The sequence below is a fragment of the Salmo salar genome, chromosome 20, assembly GCF_965601325.2.
Source record: "Salmo salar chromosome 20, fSalSal1, whole genome shotgun sequence".
Classification (NCBI taxonomy): domain Eukaryota; kingdom Metazoa; phylum Chordata; class Actinopteri; order Salmoniformes; family Salmonidae; genus Salmo; species Salmo salar.
Genome location: NC_138310.1, coordinates 90,936,673 through 90,960,793, shown reverse-complemented (window position 1 = coordinate 90,960,793; position 24,121 = coordinate 90,936,673). Strand labels below are relative to the sequence as shown.

Here is a 24,121-nt window from a genome sequence, read left to right as displayed (position 1 = left end):
ATACAGCCCAACAGGGTGATCTATTGACCTCATTACTGGAAGATCAGACACGAGAGATTCCTTTAGTAGGGGTACACACACACACACACACACACACACACACACACACACACACACACACACACACACACACACACACACACACACACACACACACACACTAAAATATTGATGAAGGAAGATGGATCATTGACTGCTTGAAGGATCCTTTGTGTATACTGTAAAGGGCATTTATCAAACGCTGGAAAGATCTGGAAAGATGTTATTCTCCAAAACCTGGGGGTAATCATTTCATTCTAATTTATTTTCACAATGATTAAAAATTAAATGAAAGCCTGCAGCGTTATAGATATTTTTCCTGCAACCCTCCCCCCCCCAAAAAAAAAAATCTCTTCTCACTCTCTCTTTCCTTTTCTCCCCCCTCCCCCTTCCCCCCTCCCCCCCTCTGTGCTATGACATGGAATAAAGAACAACCAATCACACTTTTATCTGAATCTACCGATTCACTTGAACATCTTTATTTAATATTTACTTTATTTGACAAGTCAGTTTTAAGAAAGCATCTTTGGTTGGTGAAAACATAGATTTTTTTTTTTTAATGCTCGCTTTGAGGCAAGCAACACTGAAACATGCATGAGAGCACCAGCTACTCGAGGACGATTGTGTGATCACGCTCTCTGTAGCCAATGTGAGCAAGACCTTTAAACAGGTCAACATTCGGATTACCAGGACCTGTATTCAGAGCATGGCAACTGGCAAGTGTCTTTACTGACATTTTCAACCTCTCCCTGACGACTGAGTCTGTAATACCTACATGTTTTAAGCAGATCGCGAAACCACCAAAGTCCCTGTGCCCAAGGAAGCGAAGGTAACCTTCCATAAATGATTACCGCCCGCATAGCACTCACGTCGGTAGCCATGATAAAGCCATGTATAAAGCCTTGCTATTGTTATTTTACCGAGTATCTATTTTTAATATATTTTTTACTTTAGTTTATTTAGTAAATATTTTCTTAACTCTATTTTCATATAACTGCACTGTTGGTTAAAGGCTTGTAAGTAAGCATTTCACGGTAAGGTCTACACCTGTTATATTCGGCATTTCACTGTGAGGTCTACTACACCTGTTGTATTCAGCATTTCACTGTGAGGTCTACTACACCTGTTATATTCGGCATTTCACTGTGAGGTCTACTACACCTGTTATATTCGGCATTTCACTGTGAGGTCTAATACACCTGTTGTATTCAGTATTTCACTGTAAGGTCTACTACACCTGTTGTATTCAACATTTCACTGTAAGGTCTACTACACCTGTTGTATTCAGCATTTCACTGTGAGGTCTACTACACCTGTTGTATTCAGCATTTCACTGTGAGGTCTACACCTGTTGTATTCAGCATTTCACTGTGAGGTCTACACCTGTTGTATTCAGCATTTCACTGTGAGGTCTACACCTGTTGTATTCAGCGTTTCACTGTAAGGTCTACTACACCTGTTGTATTCAGCATTTCACTGTGAGGTCTACAACACCTGTTGTTTTCAGCATTTCACTGTGAGGTCTACAGCTGTTGTATTCAGCATTTCACTGTGAGGTCTACAGCTGTTGTATTCAGCATTTCACTGTAAGGTCTACTACACCTGTTGTATTCAGCATTTCACTGTAAGGTCTACTACACCTGTTGTATTCAGCATTTCACTGTGAGGTCTACTACACCTGTTGTATTCAGCATTTCACTGTGAGGTCTACTACACCTGTTGTATTCTGCATTTCACTGTGAGGTCTACACCTGTTGTATTCAGCATTTCACTGTGAGGTCTACTACACCTGTTGTATTCAGCATTTCACTGTGAGGTCTACACCTGTTGTATTCAGCATTTCACTGTGAGGTCTACACCTGTTGTATTCAGCATTTCACTGTGAGGTCTACTACACCTGTTGTATTCCGCATTTCACTGTAAGGTCTACTACACCTGTTGTATTCAGCATTTCACTGTAAGGTCTACTACACCTGTTGTATTCAGCATTTCACTGTAAGGTCTACTACACCTGTTGTATTCAGCATTTCACTGTGAGGTCTACTACACCTGTTGTATTCAGCATTTCACTGTAAGGTCTACTACACCTGTTGTTTTCGGCGCAAGTGACTAATAAAGTTTGATTTGAAACTATTATGCAATCAATGAGTAGTAATGGTGCAGTATAATGTGTTTTTTTGTATAATTTAAATTTAACCATCATTTAACTAGGCAAGTCAGTTAAGAACAAATTCTTATTTACAATGACGGACAACCCCTGCCAAACCCAGACGATGCTGGGCCAATTGTGCGCCGCCCTATGGGACTCCTAATCACGGCCGGATGTGATGCAGCTTGGATTCGAACCGGGGACTGCAGTGTCTTCGACCACTGCACCACTCGGTTACGTACATTAGGAAAATATGCCTCATTTAAAACATGATAATGTAGACTACTTCAGCTAAAACATGCCAGGAGGTGAAACTGTAAACTAGACTACTTACTGGAGAGAGTTGATCTGACAGGATGGTAGTACTACAGCCATGGAACTAGTAGAGAGAGAGATGATCTGACAGGATGGTAGTACTACAGCCATGGAACTAGTAGAGAGATGATCTGACAGGATGGTAGTACTACAGCCATGGAACTAGTAGAGAGAGTAGTACTACAGCCATGGAACTAGTAGAGAGAGAGATGATCTGACAGGATGGTAGTACTACAGCCATGGAACTAGTAGAGAGAGATGATCTGACAGGATGGTAGTACTACAGCCATGGAACTAGTAGAGAGATGATCTGACAGGATGGTAGTACTACAGCCATGGAACTAGTAGAGAGATGATCTGACAGGATGGTAGTACTACAGCCATGGAACTAGTAGAGAGAGATGATCTGACAGGATGGTAGTACTACAGCCATGGAACTAGTAGAGAGAGATGATCTGACAGGATGGTAGTACTACAGCCATGGAACTAGTAGAGAGAGAGATGATCTGACAGGATGGTAGTACTACAGCCATGGAACTAGTAGAGAGAGATGATCTGACAGGATGGTAGTACTACAGCCATGGAACTAGTAGAGAGAGATGATCTGACAGGATGGTAGTACTACAGCCATGGAACTAGTAGAGAGAGAGATGATCTGACAGGATTGTAGTACTACAGCCATGGAACTAGTAGAGAGATGATCTGACAGGATGGTAGTACTACAGCCATGGAACTAGTAGAGAGATGATCTGACAGGATGGTAGTACTACAGCCATGGAACTAGTAGAGAGAGATGATCTGACAGGATGGTAGTACTACAGCCATGGAACTAGTAGAGAGAGATGATCTGACAGGATGGTAGTACTACAGCCATGGAACTAGTAGAGAGAGAGATGATCTGACAGGATGGTAGTACTACAGCCATGGAACTAGTAGAGAGATGATCTGACAGGATGGTAGTACTACAGCCATGGAACTAGTAGAGAGATGATCTGACAGGATGGTAGTACTACAGCCATGGAACTAGTAGAGAGAGAGATGATCTGACAGGATGGTAGTACTACAGCCATGGAACTAGTAGAGAGAGATGATCTGACAGGATGGTAGTACTACAGCCATGGAACTAGTAGAGAGATGATCTGACAGGATGGTAGTACTACAGCCATGGAACTAGTAGAGAGATGATCTGACAGGATGGTAGTACTACAGCCATGGAACTAGTAGAGAGAGATGATCTGACAGGATGGTAGTACTACAGCCATGGAACTAGTAGAGAGATGATCTGACAGGATGGTAGTACTACAGCCATGGAACTAGTAGAGAGAGAGATGATCTGACAGGATGGTAGTACTACAGCCATGGAACTAGTAGAGAGAGATGATCTGACAGGATGGTAGTACTACAGCCATGGAACTAGTAGAGAGAGAGATGATCTGACAGGATGGTAGTACTACAGCCATGGAACTAGTAGAGAGATGATCTGACAGGATGGTAGTACTACAGCCATGGAACTAGTAGAGAGAGATGATCTGACAGGATGGTAGTACTACAGCCATGGAACTAGTAGAGAGATGATCTGACAGGATGGTAGTACTACAGCCATGGAACTAGTAGAGAGAGAGATGATCTGACAGGATTGTAGTACTACAGCCATGGAACTAGTAGAGAGATGATCTGACAGGATGGTAGTACTACAGCCATGGAACTAGTAGAGAGAGAGATGATCTGACAGGATGGTAGTACTACAGCCATGGAACTAGTAGAGAGAGATGATCTGACAGGATGGTAGTACTACAGCCATGGAACTAGTAGAGAGATGATCTGACAGGATGGTAGTACTACAGCCATGGAACTAGTAGAGAGAGATGATCTGACAGGATGGTAGTACTACAGCCATGGAACTAGTAGAGAGATGATCTGACAGGATGGTAGTACTACAGCCATGGAACTAGTAGAGAGAGATGATCTGACAGGATGGTAGTACTACAGCCATGGAACTAGTAGAGAGAGAGATGATCTGACAGGATGGTAGTACTACAGCCATGGAACTAGTAGAGAGAGATGATCTGACAGGATGGTAGTACTACAGCCATGGAACTAGTAGAGAGATGATCTGACAGGATGGTAGTACTACAGCCATGGAACTAGCTACGGCACAAGACCAGACAGAGAGCACACCACACTTCTATTGATTTTTAAATCAATCCACAATTGTTCACCCCAATACATGTCACATGTTAAGTTTTCTACCCAGTAGGTCCCTCAGGTCCTCTGGCCTTTTAACTATCCCAGCCTAGGACCAATAGGTATGGAGAGAGCAGCCTTTTAACTATCCCAGCCCAGGACCAATAGGTATGGAGAGACAGCCTTATGACTATCCCAAAGCCCAGGACCAAGAGGCATGGAGAGAGCAGCCTTTTAACTATCCCAAAGCCCAGGACCAAGAGGCATGGAGAGAGCAGCCTTTTAACTATCCCAAAGCCCAGGACCAAGAGGCATGGAGAGAGCAGCCTTTTAACTATCCCAAAGCCCAGGACCAAGAGGCATGGAGAGAGCAGCCTTTTAACTATCCCAAAGCCCAGGACCAAGAGGCATGGAGAGAGCAGCCTTTTAACTAAAGAGGCATGGAGAGAGCAGCCTTTTAACTATCCCAAAGCCTAGGACCAAGAGGCATGGAGAGAGCAGCCTTTAGTTACTATGCCCCCAGCCTCTGGAATAGCCTGCCAGAGAACCTGATGGGGGACGAAACTGTGGGCATATTTAAAATAGATCTTAAAACACACCTTTTTAACTTTGCTTTTCCTTTGGTGGATTTTTAGTTGTTCAGTTTTTATTGTTATTGTTTTTTTTATTTTTATCTTATGTTTGTTGTGTAGTAAATATTTAAGGTTTTATTTTCATAGCACATTGCATCCATGTCTGTATAAATAAAGCTTGATTTGATTTGATTCAAGCTCTCTCCGTTGTCATAACAACAACAGTCAGCGCACGGGAACAGGTTATGAGGGATATGCTCACTCTTTCTCTCTAGCTTCCCCCTTGGTTATCTATGCACACACACACACACACACACACACACACACACACACACACACACACACACACACACACACACACACACACACACACACACACACACACACACACACACACAGAGTGTAATATGATCTGTGCACTCACCAGGGGACTGGGGTTTGGGTGAAACCACTGCGAACCGTTTAGGGGAGGAGACTGCGGGTGGTACATCCCTCTGAACCTCCTTCCTAGAAGCTGAAGCATAGAACCATCCATCGTCAGAAATAGAACAGTCAAAACCCAACGTTTTGCTTTACGTTTCACCTGAATACTTCTCCATAGATGATGCACTGTTTGTGCTTACGAGTGCTTACGAGTAAGCATTTCATTCTACAGTGTGTACACTATACTGTATTCTATACACGACAAATACACTTTGACTTGATCCCTAACCTCATAACAGATATATCATTGATCCAAGAAAAAAGAAAATTAAACATGTCAAAAGAAAACTGAAATGGTTGTAAGGCTGATAGACAGAATATGAGATCCTGTAAATACCCATAATTCTCTCTGGCACCATGTTGACTTGACCCTGTCAGTTAAATACCCATAGTTCTCTCTGGCACCATGTTGACTTGACCCTGTCAGTTAAATACCCATAACTCTCTCTGGCACCATGTTGACTTGACCCTGTCAGTTAAATACCCATAATTCTCTCTGGCACCATGTTGACTTGACCCTGTCAGTTAAATACCCATAACTCTCTCTGGCACCTTGTTGACTTGACCCTGTCAGTTAAATACCCATAGTTCTCTCTGGCACCATGTTGACTTGACCCTGTCAGTTAAATACCCATAACTCTCTCTGGCACCATGTTGACTTGACCCTGTCAGTTAAATACCCATAGTTCTCTCTGGCACCATGTTGACTTGACCCTGTCAGTTAAATACCCATAATTCTCTCTGGCACCTTGTTGACTTGACCCTGTCAATTAAATACCCATAATTCTCTCTGGCACCATGTTGACTTGACCCTGTCAGTTAAATACCCATAACTCTCTCTGGCACCATGTTGACTTGACCCTGTCAGTTAAATACCCATAACTCTCTCTGGCACCATGTTGACTTGACCCTGTCAGTTAAATACCCATAACTCTCTCTGGCACCATGTTGACTTGACCCTGTCAGTTAAATACCCATAACTCTCTCTGGCACCATGTTGACTTGACCCTGTCAGTTAAATACCCATAACTCTCTCTGGCACCATGTTGACTTGACCCTGTCAGTTAAATACCCATAACTCTCTCTGGCACCATGTTGACTTGACCCTGTCAGTTAAATACCCATAACTCTCTCTGGCACCATGTTGACTTGACCCTGTCAGTTAAATACCCATAACTCTCTCTGGCACCATGTTGACTTGACCCTGTCAGTTAAATACCCATAACTCTCTCTGGCACCATGTTGACTTGACACACTGACATCTGTGAGCTTTCCACATGAAATCACTTAATAGTTTATTACAAACCTTTTCTAAAACATAACTGTTTTATCTAAAGAGCTCTTCAGTTAAGTAGGCAATATGTTACGTAACCAATAAGGTGAGAGAGAGAGAGAGAGACCTGGCTCTCAAGAGAAGACAGGCCATGTGCAACACTGCCCACAAAATGAGATGGAAACTGAGCTGCACTTCCTAACTTCCTGCCAAATGTATGACCATATTAGAGACACATATTTCCCTCAGATTACACAGACCCACAGAGAATTAGAAAACAAATCCAATTTTGGTTAAATCCTGAATCTATTGGGTGAAATACTAAGATTTGTGACCTGTTGCCACAAGAAAAGGTCAACCAGTGAAGAAGAAACACCGTTGTAAATACAATTCATATTTATGTTTATTTTCCCTTTTGTACTTTAACCATTTACACATCATTACAACACTGTATACAGACATAAAATGACATTTGAAATGTCTTTATTCTTTTAAAACTTCTGTGAGTGTAATGTTTACTGTTCATTTTTTATTGTCTATTTCACCTTTTGTACATGATCTATTTCGCTTGCTTTGGCAATGTAAACACACGTTTCCCATGCCAATACAGCCTCTTGAATTGACTTGATAAAAACAGAGAGATGATACAGTACGGTAGATGGTGTGTGAGACAAACGGTGGCCACTAGGAGGCATCACAGTACCAGTTTTCCTCCATGATTCTTGGCCAGAGCCCACCGTACCACTGCAGTGTTCTGCTTAACACACCTACAGTACACCATGCTACCACTAGAGGGCAGCAGGACCCAAGTCTACAGTACAGCACAGAGCTGCTAGGATAATGCTGACATAAGTAAGCATGGCGTCGGGGACACACACAGTACTATCTATCTACGTGATGCAAGAGGTCGCAATGGTAATGATCCTTACAGACTTTTTGCCCTTAAATCATTGCTGTGTCTCTCACCTATTTTTTTATTTTTTTATTTTTTCATTCTTCAATTGCCTTCTAGGATTCAATAAAATATTCTCACATACATATTATGCTACACACCAAGTACTACTAAGGGCTGAATTCATGCTTAATTCCTCAAAGCCTCTGAATTGCGGACATATCGAACGTACGTCTATCAACGGTTTGAAGAGATTCGGTATGCCAAATGTAACCGATGTGAAACGGCTAGCTAGTTAGCGGTGGTGAGCGCTAATAGCGTTTCAATCGGGTGACGTCACTCGCTCTGAGACCTTGAAGTAGTTGTTCCCCTTTGCTCTGCAAGGGCCTCGGCTTTTGTGGCGCGATGGGTGACGATGTTTCGTGGGGTGTCAGTTGTTGATGTATGCAGTAGGGTCCCTGGTTCAAGCCTGGGTTGGGGCGAGGAGAGGGACGGAAGCTAAACTGTTACACAAACAAGCTCTTAAACGTTCAAAGCGTGTTGACAGCTAAGTATGTGTATTTAGCTGAGGATCGTTATAGGACCCAATGGGCCAGTTAGTTTTGTCAGCCTTTTCTACTGTAGCTCCATTAGTGTCTGTAGTGGACTGGTAGAGCTGTGAATAACCTAGACTTGGGTTTAAATAGCGTTTGTTTTCTTTCAGATACTATCGAGCGTTCGATTGAGCCAGATGGGCGGGGTTTGTACTTTTGTGGACTATGCCATTGGTTCTATCGCGTCAGGAAAGCTTGATCATGTGTGGAAGAAAAAAGATACTTCTTGAACCCAGGTGTGTGTGTGTGTGTGTGTGTGTGTGTGTGTGTGTGTGTGTGTGTGTGTGTACCACTGCTGCTTCTCTGCTTCTCACATACCCAGCATTCCTAGCATTGCTATGCAGCTACATTAGAGACACTAACAGAGTAATAGCAATGTGGTGCCGAACTTATTTACACGTTTTAAACATAGGAAAGACATGTGAATGACACATGAATGACACATGATTGACACATGATTGACACATGATTGACACATGATTGACACATGATTGACACGTGATTGACACATGAATGACACATGATTGACATGTGATTGACACGTGATTGACACGTTTAGATGTTGGAGTTACACCACGATGCAGAGAGAAGCTTCTTTTATGGAAATATATCTGTTCATCTGTAAGAGCAGACATGGGGATGCCAATGGTCATGTGGTCACAGACAGTGGCAAGCTGATGTTATAGCATGCCTGGTGTGCGTGTGTGTGTGTGAGAGAGAGAGAGAGAGCGAGAGAGAGAGAGAGCATGTGTGTGTGTGTGTGTGTGTGTGTGTGTGTGTGTGTGTGTGTGTGTGTCAGTGCGCCACGAGGTGTGACAGTTGTTCTGGACTAGTGTGGGACAAATGGTAATGTTAACACCACCTAGACGCTGATACACAACATGTCTCACCATCGGAGCCTGAGAGGACTAAACTATGGAGTCTGGCATCACAATACTAGGACACAAATAGTGGGTTGAACCAGACTCCACTAAGGAGAGACGAGTGTTGAACCAAACTGGCTGGGGGGGGGGGGGATACCCACGGGATGGGTGGAGGATTTGGTGGGGGGGGGTAGAGCTTACCCGTGGGAGAGACTCGGGCCGGGGGCAGCACGGAGCGGCGGTGGAGGGCAGGGGCGTTGGGGGGCTGGGGGCTGCTGTGGCTGGGGGGTACAGGGGACAGGGGAAGGGGGGTGTCATCGCTACCACTGCTGGGACCTAGAGAGGGGACAGATGGAGGGAAACGTTAGGGTTACGTTAGGGTTACGTTAGGGTTAGGTTTAGGTTTAGGCTCAATACAATAAAACACCTATTTACTGAATACAGTACACTCTTAGAAAAAAGGGTTATTTGGCTGTCTCCATAGGAGAACCCTTTTTGGTTCCAGGTAGAACCCTTTTTGGTTCCAGGTAGAACCCTTTTTGGTTCCAGGTAGAACCCTTTTTGGTTCCAGGTAGAACGCTTTTTGGTTCCAGGTAGAACCCTTTTTGGTTCCAGGTAGAACCCTTTTTGGTTCCAGGTAGAACCCTTTTTGGTTCCAGGTAGAACCCTTTTTGGTTCCAGGTAGAACGCTTTTTGGTTCCAGGTAGAACCCTTTTTGGTTCCAGGTAGAACCCTTTTTGGTTTGGTTCCAGGTAGAACCCTTTTTGGTTCCAGGTAGAACCCTTTTTGGTTTGGTTCCAGGTAGAACCCTTTTTGGTTCCAGGTAGAACCCTTTTTGGTTCCAGGTAGAATGTGGGAAAGGGGGGGATACCTAGTCAGTTGTACAACTGAATGCATTCAACTGAAATGTGTCTTCCACATTTAACCAAACCCCTCTGAATCGGGGGGGGGGGGGGGGCTGCCTGTTGGTTAGTTGGTTTGTACACAACTCAATAATTCATAACATGATAAATGTTTCCACAATCAACATTTGGTGTTGGCTGAATTAGCGCTGCATACAACAGTGCAACAAGAAAGCGTTGTAACATCCTATTGAATTGAAAAACAATGACGGCATCAAAAAACTAAACATACAGTGTTTAACCAGTAATAACCGGGTTTCCCCCATTCTCAGTGTCAATACAGCTATCTCTGAGAAGGAGGTGTGCTGGGTCACTAGGTCTGTATTAATGACTGGCAGTCTCCTGGTCCTACCTACCTACCTACCTACTCCATCTTCAATGAGCTCCTTCTTAAAGACAGAGGTCTCTAGCCCCATACAGGACAATCATCAGCTTCCATAAAGCCATGTCTGACTAGCTGGCAGGAAGCGGAAAGTATTCAGCTTTACCTGCTGAGTCGAAGCAGCATTCTTCAGGTTGAAAAAAAATCTATAGGATTGAAGCGGCACTCTTCATGGTGAAGATCAATATCGTCAACACAGCAGAATAATGTCTTCAGTTCTCAGAGGAGACTTGGATGAGAGCCAGATAACACTGACACAATCACTACTGGCACATCAGAACAAACAAAGAGACTTGTTCTACTGTATATGATGTACATGTTAGAAGTCAGAGCAGTAAAATCAGGACTGAAGAGAAGTATTCAAATGCAGCAACAACAAAAAAATAGGACATTGAAACGGAACAAAGTGACAACAACATAACCAAGAGGTGACAGGGAGGAGGAGATAAAGGGAAGAACACGGAATTCCTAGATGACAGAAGAGCTCGTCTGATAGGTTGACCTCAGATTAATGTCCCATCTCTCTCTCTCTCTCCATTCATCAGTGAGTCTTGCTCTTCTTCTCAGCTCTCTGTCTTTTTAAAAGCAGAATTGACACGGCTGGCTTAGTCGTGTAAGAAGAAGCCAAGCCACTGTCATGTTGAATTAAATATAAATAATAAAAAATATATAATGAATAGTTTTTTTGTTGTTGTAATACATAAGGTAGTGTAATGTACATCCCCATGTCTAAGTGAAACTCACAGACCAACAGCAAGAGAGAGATGACTGTAGGCTAGAGTAAAATCAGCGTCCCAAATGGTTCACTATTAGCTATTTTAGTGCACTAATTTTGACCATTTGGGACACAACTCTGGTGTATTTCCTGGGAGATTTAAAGGTATGGTACCACAGCAGGAGCAGTTATTTCCCCCCCAGGCAGCCAATAGACACATAGATAATGAAGCAAGCATCTGATTGTGTGTGTGAGAGAGTGTGTGTGTGTGTGTGTGTGTGTTCAACCGTGGCCTGGATATCCAGTACACTGTATGACTCTGAGTCTCGTGTTCAAGTTCATCCCAGCCAAAGGCAGCTCGTTAAGACAGTCAGCAACAGACAGCAGTAAACTAACATGCCAGCTGGGCAGAACAGAGGGGAGACAAAGAGAGGGTCCTTTCCCAAATGGCACCCTATTCTCTATAGGGCCCTGGTTAAAAGTAGTGCACTACATTAGGAATAGGGTGCCATAGGGCCCTGGTTAAAAGTAGTGCACTACATAGGGAATAGGGTGCAATTTGGAATATAGCAGGACTACACAAGAAGATCCCCAGGCTAGCTGTCATGTCCAGGCTGATGAATGGGACATGATGCCACCAGGCCTGTGTTTATTATAGTCAAGAGGGAGAAAGAGAGAAAGAGAAGGAGAAGAGTATTCCTAGTCAGCAGTGCTGTGTGAAGGTGCAGCATGGAGAATACGACAGTAATTCAGTGCTAACCTAGCAGAGGTATCTGGGGGATATTACTGTAACTCAGTGCTAACCTAGCAGAGGTATCTGGGGGATATTACAGTAACTCAGTGCTAACCTAGCAGAGGTATATGGTGGATATTACAGTAACTCAGTGCTAACCTAGCAGAGGTATCTGGGTCTATATTACAGTAACTCAGCGCTAACCTAGCAGAGGTATCTGGGTCTATATTACAGTAACTCAGTGCTAACCTAGCAGAGGTATCTGGTGGATATTACAGTAACTCAGTGCTAACCTAGCAGAGGTATCTGGGGGATATTACAGTAACTCAGCGCTAACCTAGCAGAGGTATCTGGTGGATATTACAGTAACTCAGTGCTAACCTAGCAGAGGTATCTGGGTCTATATTACAGTAACTCAGCGCTAACCTAGCAGAGGTATCTGGTGGATATTACAGTAACTCAGTGCTAACCTAGCAGAGGTATCTGGGGGATATTACAGTAACTCAGTGCTAACCTAGCAGAGGTATCTGGTGGATATTACAGTAACTCAGTGCTAACCTAGCAGAGGTATCTGGGGGATATTACAGTAACTCAGCGCTAACCTAGCAGAGGTATCTGGTGGATATTACAGTAACTCAGTGCTAACCTAGCAGAGGTATCTGGGTCTATATTACAGTAACTCAGCGCTAACCTAGCAGAGGTATCTGGTGGATATTACAGTAACTCAGTGCTAACCTAGCAGAGGTATCTGGGGGATATTAAAGTAACTCAGTGCTAACCTAGCAGAGGTATCTGGTGGATATTACAGTAACTCAGTGCTAACCTAGCAGAGGTATCTGGGTCTATATTACAGTAACTCAGCGCTAACCTAGCAGAGGTATCTGGTGGATATTACAGTAACTCAGTGCTAACCTAGCAGAGGTATCTGGTGGATATTACAGTAACTCAGTGCTAACCTAGCAGAGGTATCTGGGGGATATTACAGTAACTCAGCGGTAACCTAGCAGAGGTATCTGGTGGATATTACAGTAACTCAGTGCTAACCTAGCAGAGGTATCTGGGTCTATATTACAGTAACTCAGCGCTAACCTAGCAGAGGTATCTGGTGGATATTACAGTAACTCAGTGCTAACCTAGCAGAGGTATCTGGGGGATATTACAGTAACTCAGTGCTAACCTAGCAGAGGTATCTGGTGGATATTACAGTAACTCAGTGCTAACCTAGCAGAGGTATCTGGGGGATATTACAGTAACTCAGCGCTAACCTAGCAGAGGTATCTGGTGGATATTACAGTAACTCAGTGCTAACCTAGCAGAGGTATCTGGGTCTATATTACAGTAACTCAGTGCTAACCTAGCAGAGGTATCTGGGGGATATTACAGTAACTCAGTGCTAACCTAGCAGAGGTATCTGGTGGATATTACAGTAACTCAGTGCTAACCTAGCAGAAGTATCTGGTGGATATTACAGTAACTCAGTGCTAAACTAGCAGAGGTATCTGGGTCTATATTACAGTAACTCAGTGCTAACCTGGCAGAGGTATCTGGGGGATATTACAGTAACTCAGTGCTAACCTAGCAGAGGTATCTGGGGGATATTACAGTAACTCAGCGCTAACCTAGCAGAGGTATCTGGTGGATATTACAGTAACTCAGTGCTAACCTAGCAGAGGTATCTGGGTCTATATTACAGTAACTCAGCGCTAACCTAGCAGAGGTATCTGGGGGATGTTACAGTAACTCAGTGCTAACCTAGCAGAGGTATCTGGGGGATATTACAGTAACTCAGTGCTAACCTAGCAGAGGTATCTGGGGGATATTACAGTAACTCAGCGCTAACCTAGCAGAGGTATCAGGTGGATATTACAGTAACTCAGTGCTAACCTAGCAGAGGTATCTGGGTCTATATTAGAGTAACTCAGCGCTAACCTAGCAGAGGTATCTGGTGGATATTACAGTAACTCAGTGCTAACCTAGCAGAGGTATCTGGGGGATATTACAGTAACTCAGTGCTAACCTAGCAGAGGTATCTGGTGGATATTACAGTAACTCAGTGCTAACCTAGCAGAAGTATCTGGTGGATATTACAGTAACTCAGTGCTAACCTAGCAGAGGTATCTGGGTCTATATTACAGTAACTCAGTGCTAACCTGGCAGAGGTATCTGGGGGATATTACAGTAACTCAGTGCTAACCTAGCAGAGGTATCTGGGGGATATTACAGTAACTCAGTGCTAACCTAGCAGAGGTATCTGGTGGATATTACAGTAACTCAGTGCTAACCTAGCAGAGGTATCTGGGTCTATATTACAGTAACTCAGTGCTAACCTGGCAGAGGTATCTGGTGGATATTACAGTAACTCAGTGCTAACCTAGCAGAGGTATCTGGGGGATCTTACAGTAACTCAGTGCTAACCTAGCAGAGGTATCTGGGGGATATTACTGTAACTCAGTGCTAACCTGGCAGAGGTATCTGGGGGATATTACAGTAACTCAGTGCTAACCTAGCAGAGGTATCTGGGGGATATTACAGTAACTCAGTGCTAACCTAGCAGAAGTATCTGGTGGATATTACTGTAACTCAGTGCTAACCTAGCAGAGGTATCTGGTGGATATTACAGTAACTCAGTGCTAACCTAGCAGAGGTATCTGGGGGATATTACAGTAACTCAGTGCTAACCTAGCAGAAGTATCTGGGGGATATTACTGTAACTCAGTGCTAACCTAGCAGAGGTATCTGGTGGATATTACAGTAACTCAGTGCTAACCTAGCAGAGGTATCTGGGGGATATTACTGTAACTCAGTGCTAACCTAGCAGAGGTATCTGGGGGATATTACAGTAACTCAGTGCTAACCTAGCAGAGGTATCTGGGGGATATTACAGTAACTCAGTGCTAACCTAGCAGAGGTATCTGGGGGATATTACAGTAACTCAGTGCTAACCTAGCAGATGTATCTGGGGGATCTTACAGTAACTCAGTGCTAACCTAGCAGAGGTATCTGGGGGATATTACTGTAACTCAGTGCTAACCTGGCAGAGGTATCTGGGGGATATTACAGTAACTCAGTGCTAACCTAGCAGAAGTATCTGGGGGATATTACTGTAACTCAGTGCTAACCTAGCAGAGGTATCTGGTGGATATTACAGTAACTCAGTGCTAACCTAGCAGAGGTATCTGGGTCTATATTACAGTAACTCAGTGCTAACCTGGCAGAGATATCTGGGGGATATTACAGTAACTCAGTGCTAACCTAGCAGAGGTATCTGGGGGATATTACAGTAACTCAGTGCTAACCTAGCAGAGGTATCTGGTGGATATTACTGTAACTCAGTGCTAACCTAGCAGAGGTATCTGGTGGATATTACAGTAACTCAGTGCTAACCTAGCAGAGGTATCTGGGTCTATATTACAGTAACTCAGTGCTAACCTAGCAGAGGTATCTGGGGGACTATTACAAGCATTTCGCTACACTTGCATTAACATCTGCTAACCATGTGTATGTGACCATTAAAATGTGATGTGATTAGACCATTATGGTCCACCAAGCATAGATGCTACATACTACGCATGCTGTATTACAATGTCTGATTGTAAACAACCACTACATATGGTATGTAACTGAAACACACTGTAGGTAACGACATTAAGCCTTCATACAGACACATGGAACTGTTTCATAATACTCTGTGACTGCATACGTAGTTGCTATAAATGGTAATAAGCACATGTAACACTTCATAAGAAGCAGCTTCAAGAAAAGTGTTAACCAAAATATCAATTCAATTGATGGTTGAATCTCTTCTACAAGCATCTTAAGTTCAGCACCACAAGACAACAGCGCCAACTGCAAGATCAACCACCAAAGTGAAGAAGTAACACTCACATGTACGCAGTTCTTCCTCCTCCCCATTGGTGGATACCCTCTGAAGAAACACTGTCAGAAAAGGTCCAAAGTATCCCAGTAATGTATACATTGGAGCTTCCTGCGTGATAGTTAGTCACTCTTACAGGAGATCAATGATAGGGCAGAAACCATGACAGTGTTCTGTAAGTCACCAGACGAACTACAGAGGAAGTTCCAGAGGAACTCATGGCTCAAGTCAGCTCAAGTATAATGTATTATCTTGTCGTTTCCTTTAGTATCTTGTAGCATCTTGTATTAGTATAAGTATTTATCACTCTAAGTAATGAGGTTGGTGGCTATCATGGCAGAAGCTACTAGACTGTCTCTCTCTGTCTGTCTGTCTGTCTGTCTCTTTGTCAGTCTGTCTGTCTTCAGCCAAACACATTATAGGCAGATTATCTTATCTCACCACCAAGTACCATACCATACCAGGCTCTCTGTCTGTTGGACTCATAGCTACCAAGCAAGGCTACTGTTTCATGGACGAGTAGATGTATATATATAGAGATATAGAGAGAGATATAGATATAGAGAAAGAGAGAGAGCGAGAGACAGAGAGACAGAGAGAGAGAGAGAGAGACAGAGAGAGAGAGACAGAGACAGAGACAGAGAGAGAGAGAGAGAGAGAGAGAGAGAGAGAGAGAGAGAGAGAGACACAGAGAGAGAGAGAGAGAGAGAGAGAGAGAGAGACAGAAAGGAGAAGTGTCTACAGACACTGGGATGGGATGATGTCCACCCAGGGATGGTATGTTAACAGCTGTTTTCTCTGTTTCAGTCTACAAAATCTAACTGGAGGCTACTGGGCATGGCTTCTGAGAGAAACACACACCCACCCAGCCACCCACACACCCACCCAGCCAGGCCCACATAGTCTCAGTGTCTGTGGATGTAAATAAGAACGGAGGGTGCAGTCCAAGCAGTAAAGTGAACAGCAGGTGCCACAGTCTGGCCTTGTGGTAGCAGTAGTACCGCCGACTCCAGACAACACAGAGAGACAGGTGAAGTGAAAGGATCAGGGGCCTCGCTCTTAGGACCCAGCTGTCTGTCTCTCTCCATCAGGGAACAAATGCTGGGACACACCCCTTTACTATATCTGCCTATCAGAGCACGCCTAGGGTCAGGAGTCCTGACAATGGGCCCTAAACGTTCCACAACAACAGTTGACCAACACCATCAACAACAACAACTAGTTCAACAACAAAGACTAGTTCAACAACAAAGACTAGTTCAACAACAAAGACTAGTTCAACAACAAAGACTAGTTCAACAACAAAGACTAGTTCAACAACAAAGACTAGTTCAACAACAAAGACTAGTTCAACAACATAGACTAGTTCAACAACAAAGACTAGTTCAACAACAAAGACTATTAGACTATTCCTGGTACTGTAGATGGTGCAACAGCAGCCAAAACGCACCGTCAGCCGCATCAAAGGACATAGTATCTAGTCCAGGCCTGGGCGAAGGCCGGTCCAGGGCGCCGTATGTGACCCGGGACCTGATTCAATACGGCCCGCAGAATCATGCTCAGATCACATAAAGAATTTGCGATAGTAAAGTTTTGAAATACGTATTTGTTATTCAAATTAAAAGTCCAATAAATACTCACCTTTGTGTAATGATTTAACTCCCAACGTGTAACGCCCTGGCCATAGAGAGGGGTTTTTGTTCTTTATTTTGGTTAGGCCAGGGTGTTACATTGGGTGGGCGTTCTATGTTAATTCTTCTATGTTTTTTATTTCTTTGTTTTGGGCCGTGTGTGGCTCCCAATCAGGCACAGCTGTAGTTCGTTGTTGCTGATTGGGAGTCACACATAAGGAGCCTGTTTTTCCTTTGGGTTTTGTGGGGGATTGTTTATTTTTAGTGTCTTGCACCTGACAGGACTGTTTGGCTGTCGGTTTTCTTGTTTTGTTGTATAGTGTTCTTACGTTTATTAAAACTCAAGATGAACACTAACTCCGCTGCACATTGGTCTACTTCCACAGACAGCCATTACACAATGCTTGTGGGACATTTATTTTGAAAGCACGTATAAATAACAACTGTACGAGGACAGACAGTGACCGACAGGACTGACACACACGTCACAGTTACAAATAGTAGCTAGCTAGAAATTGCGCAAAAAAAATATTTTTTCTAAGATTTCAAAGAAAAGGAAAGTAGACAATGAATGTAGGGTGTTACAGCAAGAGTGGACATCGAAATATTTCTTTATTGAGGTATCAGGGAAAGCTGTGTGCTTAGTTGCAAAGAGAGCATCGCTGTCTTGAAAGATTACAACATTTCCCGACACTTCCAGACGAAGCATGCAGAGAAATATATAAATATCTCTTCTGAGCAGAGGGCAAGTGCATCCAAAGAGTTGCTTTCTCAGTTGCAAAAGCAGCAAGGACTTTTCACAAAACTGAATTCAGCAAATGACGGGAATTGTGAGAGCTAGCTATGTACTGTCCCACAAAATTGCTAAACATAGCAAGCCATTCACTGAGGGTGAATTCATTAAAGAATGTTTCATTGACTCTGCAGCGATACTTGCAACCGACAAGAAAGAGCTGTTTGAAAATGTTTCCCTGTCAAGCCGAACAGTGACACGGCGTGTTGAGGACATCGCAGAGAATGTGGAACAACAGTATAAAGACGAGGTAAAGGATTTCACCTATTTCTCCTTGGTCCTGGATGAGAGCAGTGATGCACACGACACGGCAGAGTTGTTGATATTGTTACGTGGCATAACTCCAGAACTCCAGAACCCCAGAACTCCAGAACCCCATAACCCCAGAACCCCATAACCCCAGAACTCCAGAACCCCAGAACTCCATAACCCCAGAACTCCAGAACCCCATAACCCCAGAACTCCAGAAACCCAGAACTCCAGAACCCCATAACCCCAGAACTCCAGAACCCCAGAACCCCAGAACTCCAGAACTCCAGAACTCCAGAACCCCATAACTCCATAACCCCAGAACCCCAGAACTCCAGAACTCCATAACCCCAGAACTCTAGAACCCCAGAAATCCAGAACTCCAGAACCCCATAACCCCAGAACTCCAGAACTCCAGAACCCCAGAACCCCAGAACTCCAGAACCCCATAACCCCAGAACTCCAGAACCCCAGAACTCCAGAACCCCATAACCCCAGAACTCCAGAACTCCAGAACCCCATAACCCCATAACCCCAGAACTCCAGAACTCCAGAACCCCAGAACCCCAGAACTCCATAACCCCATAACCCCAGAACTCTAGAACCCCAGAACTCCAGAACTCCAGAACCCCATAAACCCAGAACTCCAGAACCCCAGAACTCCAGAACTCCAGAACCCCAGAACCCCAGAACTCCATAACCCCAGAACCCCAGAACTCCAGAACCCCATAACCCCAGAACTCCAGAACCCCATAACCCCAGAACTCCAGAACTCCAGAACCCCAGAACCCCAGACTGAAATTACAGAGGAGCTTCAGTGCAGTCAATGAAGAGCACAACCACAGGGAAAGATTTATTGGAGGTTAATAAGTGTGTGGCAAAGCTGGGACTGAGTTTTGAAAAGTTATCCAGTGTGACCTCTGATGGGTGCCCAAACTTGACAGGTAAAAACGTTGGCCTCTTGAAAACAATACAAGATCAAGTAGCTGAGCTGAACCCAGATCAGAAAATGATTTTCCTGCATTATTCATCAGGAGGTGCTCTGTAAATGTGTTCTGAAAATGAGCCATGTTGTGGATACAGTAACTAAAGTGGTAAACTTCATAAGAGGAAAATCTTTAAACCACAGGCAGTTTGTCTCACTGTTGGAAGAGACAGAGTCGGGTCATGCTGATCTCCCCTACCACAGAAACGAGAGTTGGCTGAGTTTGGGGAAGGTGCTTAAAAGAGTGTGGGACCTAAAGTCAGAGATCGCTGAGTTTTTGCAAATGAAAGGAAAATATGTGGATTTACCTCAACTGCAAGATAAAGAATGGTTGGTTGATTTTGCTTTCACCGTGGACATCATGACCCTCATGAATGAACTACATTAACATTTTAGTCATTTAGCAGATGCTCTTATCCAGAGCAACTTACAGTAGTGAATGCATCCATTTCATTTCAGGCATTTCTTTTTTTGTACTGGCCCCCCGTGGGAATCAAACCCACAACCCTGGCTTTGCACACACCATGCTGGCGTTGCAAACACCATGCTCTACCAACTGAGCCACAGGGAAGGGCCTTTTTGCACTACGAGGGACGGGCCTTTTTGCACATCAGATGTACAGCCTGGTCATAACCTTCAAGGGAATATTACTCCTCCTGACCCGACAAGTAGAAGCCAACAATCTCACCCACCTTCCCACACTACTAGTCTGTTCCCTATCAGATGAGAACAATCTCACCCACCTTCCCACACTACTAGTCTGTTCCCTATCAGATGAGAACAATCTCACCCACCTTCCAACACTACTAGTCTGTTCCCTATCAGATGAGAACAATCTCACCCACCTTCCAACACTACTAGTCTGTTCCCTATCAGATGAGAACAATCTCACCCACCTTCCAACACTACTAGTCTGTTCCCTATCAGATGAGAACAATCTCACCCACCTTCCAACACTACTAGTCTGTTCCCTATCAGATGAGAACAATCTCACCCACCTTCCAACACTACTAGTCTGTTCCCTATCAGATGAGAACAATCTCACCTACCTTCCAACACTACTAGTCTGTTCCCTATCAGATGAGAACAATCTCACCCACCTTCCAACACTACTAGTCTGTTCCCTATCAGATGAGAACAATCTCACCCACCTTCCAACACTACTAGTCTGTTCCCTATCAGATGAGAACAATCTCACCTACCTTCCAACACTACTAGTCTGTTCCCTATCAGATGAGAACAATCTCACCCACCTTCCAACACTACTAGTCTGTTCCCTATCAGATGAGAACAAACTCACCCACCTTCCCACACTACTAGTCTGTTCCCTATCGGATGAGAACAATCTCACCCACCTTCCCACACTACTAGTCTGTTCCCTATCAGAAGAGAACAATCTCACCCACCTTCCCACACTACTAGTCTGTTCCCTATCAGATGAGAACAATCTCACCCACCTTCCAACACTACTAGTCTGTTCCCTATCAGATGAGAACAAACTCACCCACCTTCCCACACTACTAGTCTGTTCCCTATCAGATGAGAACAATCTCACCCACCTTCCCACACTACTAGTCTGTTCCCTATCAGATGAGAACAATCTCACCCACCTTCCAACACTACTAGTCTGTTCCCTATCAGATGAGAACAATCTCACCCACCTTCCAACACTACTAGTCTGTTCCACCTTCCCACACTACTAGTCTGTTCCCTATCAGATGAGAACAATCTCACCCACCTTCCAACACTACTAGTCTGTTCCCTATCAGATGAGAACAAACTCACCCACCTTCCAACACTACTAGTCTGTTCCCTATCAGATGAGAACAATCTCACCCACCTTCCCACACTACTAGTCTGTTCCCTATCAGATGAGAACATTCTCACCCACCTTCCCACACTACTAGTCTGTTCCCTATCAGATGAGAACAATCTCACCCACCTTCCAACACTACTAGTCTGTTCCCTATCAGATGAGAACAATCTCACCCACCTTCCCACACTACTAGTCTGTTCCCTATCAGATGAGAACAATCTCACCCACCTTCCTACACTACTAGTCTGTTCCCTATCAGATGAGAACAATCTCACCCACCTTCCAACACTACTAGTCTGTTCCCTATCAAATGAGAACAATCTCACCCACCTTCCAACACTACTAGTCTGTTCCCTATCAGATGAGAACAATCTCACCCACCTTCCAACACTACTAGTCTGTTCCCTATCAAATGAGAACAATCTCACCCACCTTCCAACACTACTAGTCTGTTCCCTATCAGATGAGAACAATCTCACCCACCTTCCCACACTACTAGTCTGTTCCCTATCAGATGAGAACAATCTCACCCACCTTCCCATACTACTAGTCTGTTCCCTATCAGATGAGAACAATCTCACCCACGTTCCCACACTACTAGTCTGTTCCACTTTCCAACACTACTAGTCTGTTCCCTATCAGATGAGAACAATCTCACCCACCTTCCGAAACTACTAGTCTGTTCCCTATCAGATGAGAACAATCTCACCCACCTTCCAACACTACTAGTCTGTTCCCTATCAGATGAGAACAATCTCACCTACCTTCCAACACTACTAGTCTGTTCCACCTTCCAACACTACTAGTCTGTTCCCTATCAGATGAGAACAATCTCACCTACCTTCCAACACTACTAGTCTGTTCCACCTTCCAACACTACTAGTCTGTTCCCTATCAGATGAGAACAATCTCACCCACCTTCCAACACTACTAGTCTGTTCCCTATCAGATGAGAACAATCTCACCCACCTTCCAACACTACTAGTCTTTTCCCTATCAGATGAGAACAATCTCACCCACGTTCCCACACTACTAGTCTGTTCCACTTTCCAACACTACTAGTCTGTTCCCTATCAGATGAGAACAATCTCACCCACCTTACGAAACTACTAGTCTGTTCCCTATCAGATGAGAACAATCTCACCCACCTTCCCACACTACTAGTCTGTTCCCTATCAGATGAGAACAATCTCACCCACCTTCCAACACTACTAGTCTGTTCCCTATCAGATGAGAACAATCTCACCCACCTTCCAACACTACTAGTCTGTTCCACCTTCCAACACTACTAGTCTGTTCCCTATCAGATGAGAACAATCTCACCCACCTTCCAACACTACTAGTCTGTTCCCTATCAGATGAGAACAATCTCACCCACCTTCCCACACTACTAGTCTGTTCCACCTTCCAACACTACTAGTCTGTTCCCTATCAGCTGAGAACAATCTCACCCACCTTCCCACACTACTAGTCTGTTCCCTATCAGATGAGAACAATCTCACCCACCTTCCCACACTACTAGTCTGTTCCCTATCAGATGAGAACAATCTCACCCACCTTCCAACACTACTAGTCTGTTCCCTATCAGATGAGAACAATCTCACCCACCTTCCCACACTACTAGTCTGTTCCACCTTCCAACACTACTAGTCTGTTCCCTATCAGATGAGAACAATCTCACACACCTTCCCACACTACTAGTCTGTTCCCTATCAGATGAGAACAATCTCACCCACCTTCCAACACTACTAGTCTGTTCCACCTTCCAACACTACTAGTCTGTTCCCTATCAGATGAGAACAATCTCACCCACCTTCCGAAACTACTAGTCTGTTCCCTATCAGATGAGAACAATCTCACCCACCTTCCAAAACTACTAGTCTGTTCCCTATCAGATGAGAACAATGTCACCCACCTTCCAACACTACTAGTCTGTTCCACCTTCCCACACTACTAGTCTGTTCCCTATCAGATGAGAACAATCGCACCCACCTTCCCACACTACTAGTCTGTTCCCTATCAGATGAGAACAATCTCACCCACCTTCCCACACTACTAGTCTGTTCCCTATCAGATGAGAACAATCTCACCCACCTTCCCACACTACTAGTCTGTTCCCTATCAGATGAGAACAATCTCACCCACCTTCCCACACTACTAGTCTGTTCCCTATCAGATGAGAACAATCTCACCCACCTTCCTACACTACTAGTCTGTTCCCTATCAGATGAGAACAATCTCACCCACCTTCCCACACTACTAGTCTGTTCCCTATCAGATGAGAACAATCTCACCCACCTTCCAACACTACTAGTCTGTTCCCTATCAGATGAGAACAATCTCACCCACCTTCCAACACTACTAGTCTGTTCCCTATCAGATGAGAACAATCTCACCCACCTTCCAACACTACTAGTCTGTTCCCTATCAGATGAGAACAATCCCACCCACCTTCCCACACTACTAGTCTGTTCCCTATCAGATGAGAACAAACTCACCCACCTTCCCACACTACTAGTCTGTTCCCTATCAGATGAGAACAATCTCACCCACCTTCCAACACTACTAGTCTGTTCCCTATCAGATGAGAACAAACTCACCCACCTTCCCACACTACTAGTCTGTTCCCTATCAGATGAGAACAATCTCACCCACCTTCCAACACTACTAGTCTGTTC

The 24,121-nt window shown here is 44.2% G+C and overlaps 1 protein-coding gene across 1 annotated transcript in view; it reads right to left on the bottom strand.

Annotated features, from left to right (window-relative positions):
- Positions 1–24,121, bottom strand: part of mtus2b (microtubule associated tumor suppressor candidate 2b) — a 127,043-nt gene that overhangs the window by 60,591 nt on the left and 42,331 nt on the right. Inside the window, exons 4-5 of the mRNA XM_045703428.2 lie at positions 9,565–9,699; positions 5,684–5,773 (exon numbers count right to left, since the gene is read on the bottom strand). Of these exons, the coding sequence (XP_045559384.2) occupies positions 5,684–5,773; positions 9,565–9,699 (225 nt within the window). The remainder of the gene's footprint in view (positions 1–5,683; positions 5,774–9,564; positions 9,700–24,121) is intronic.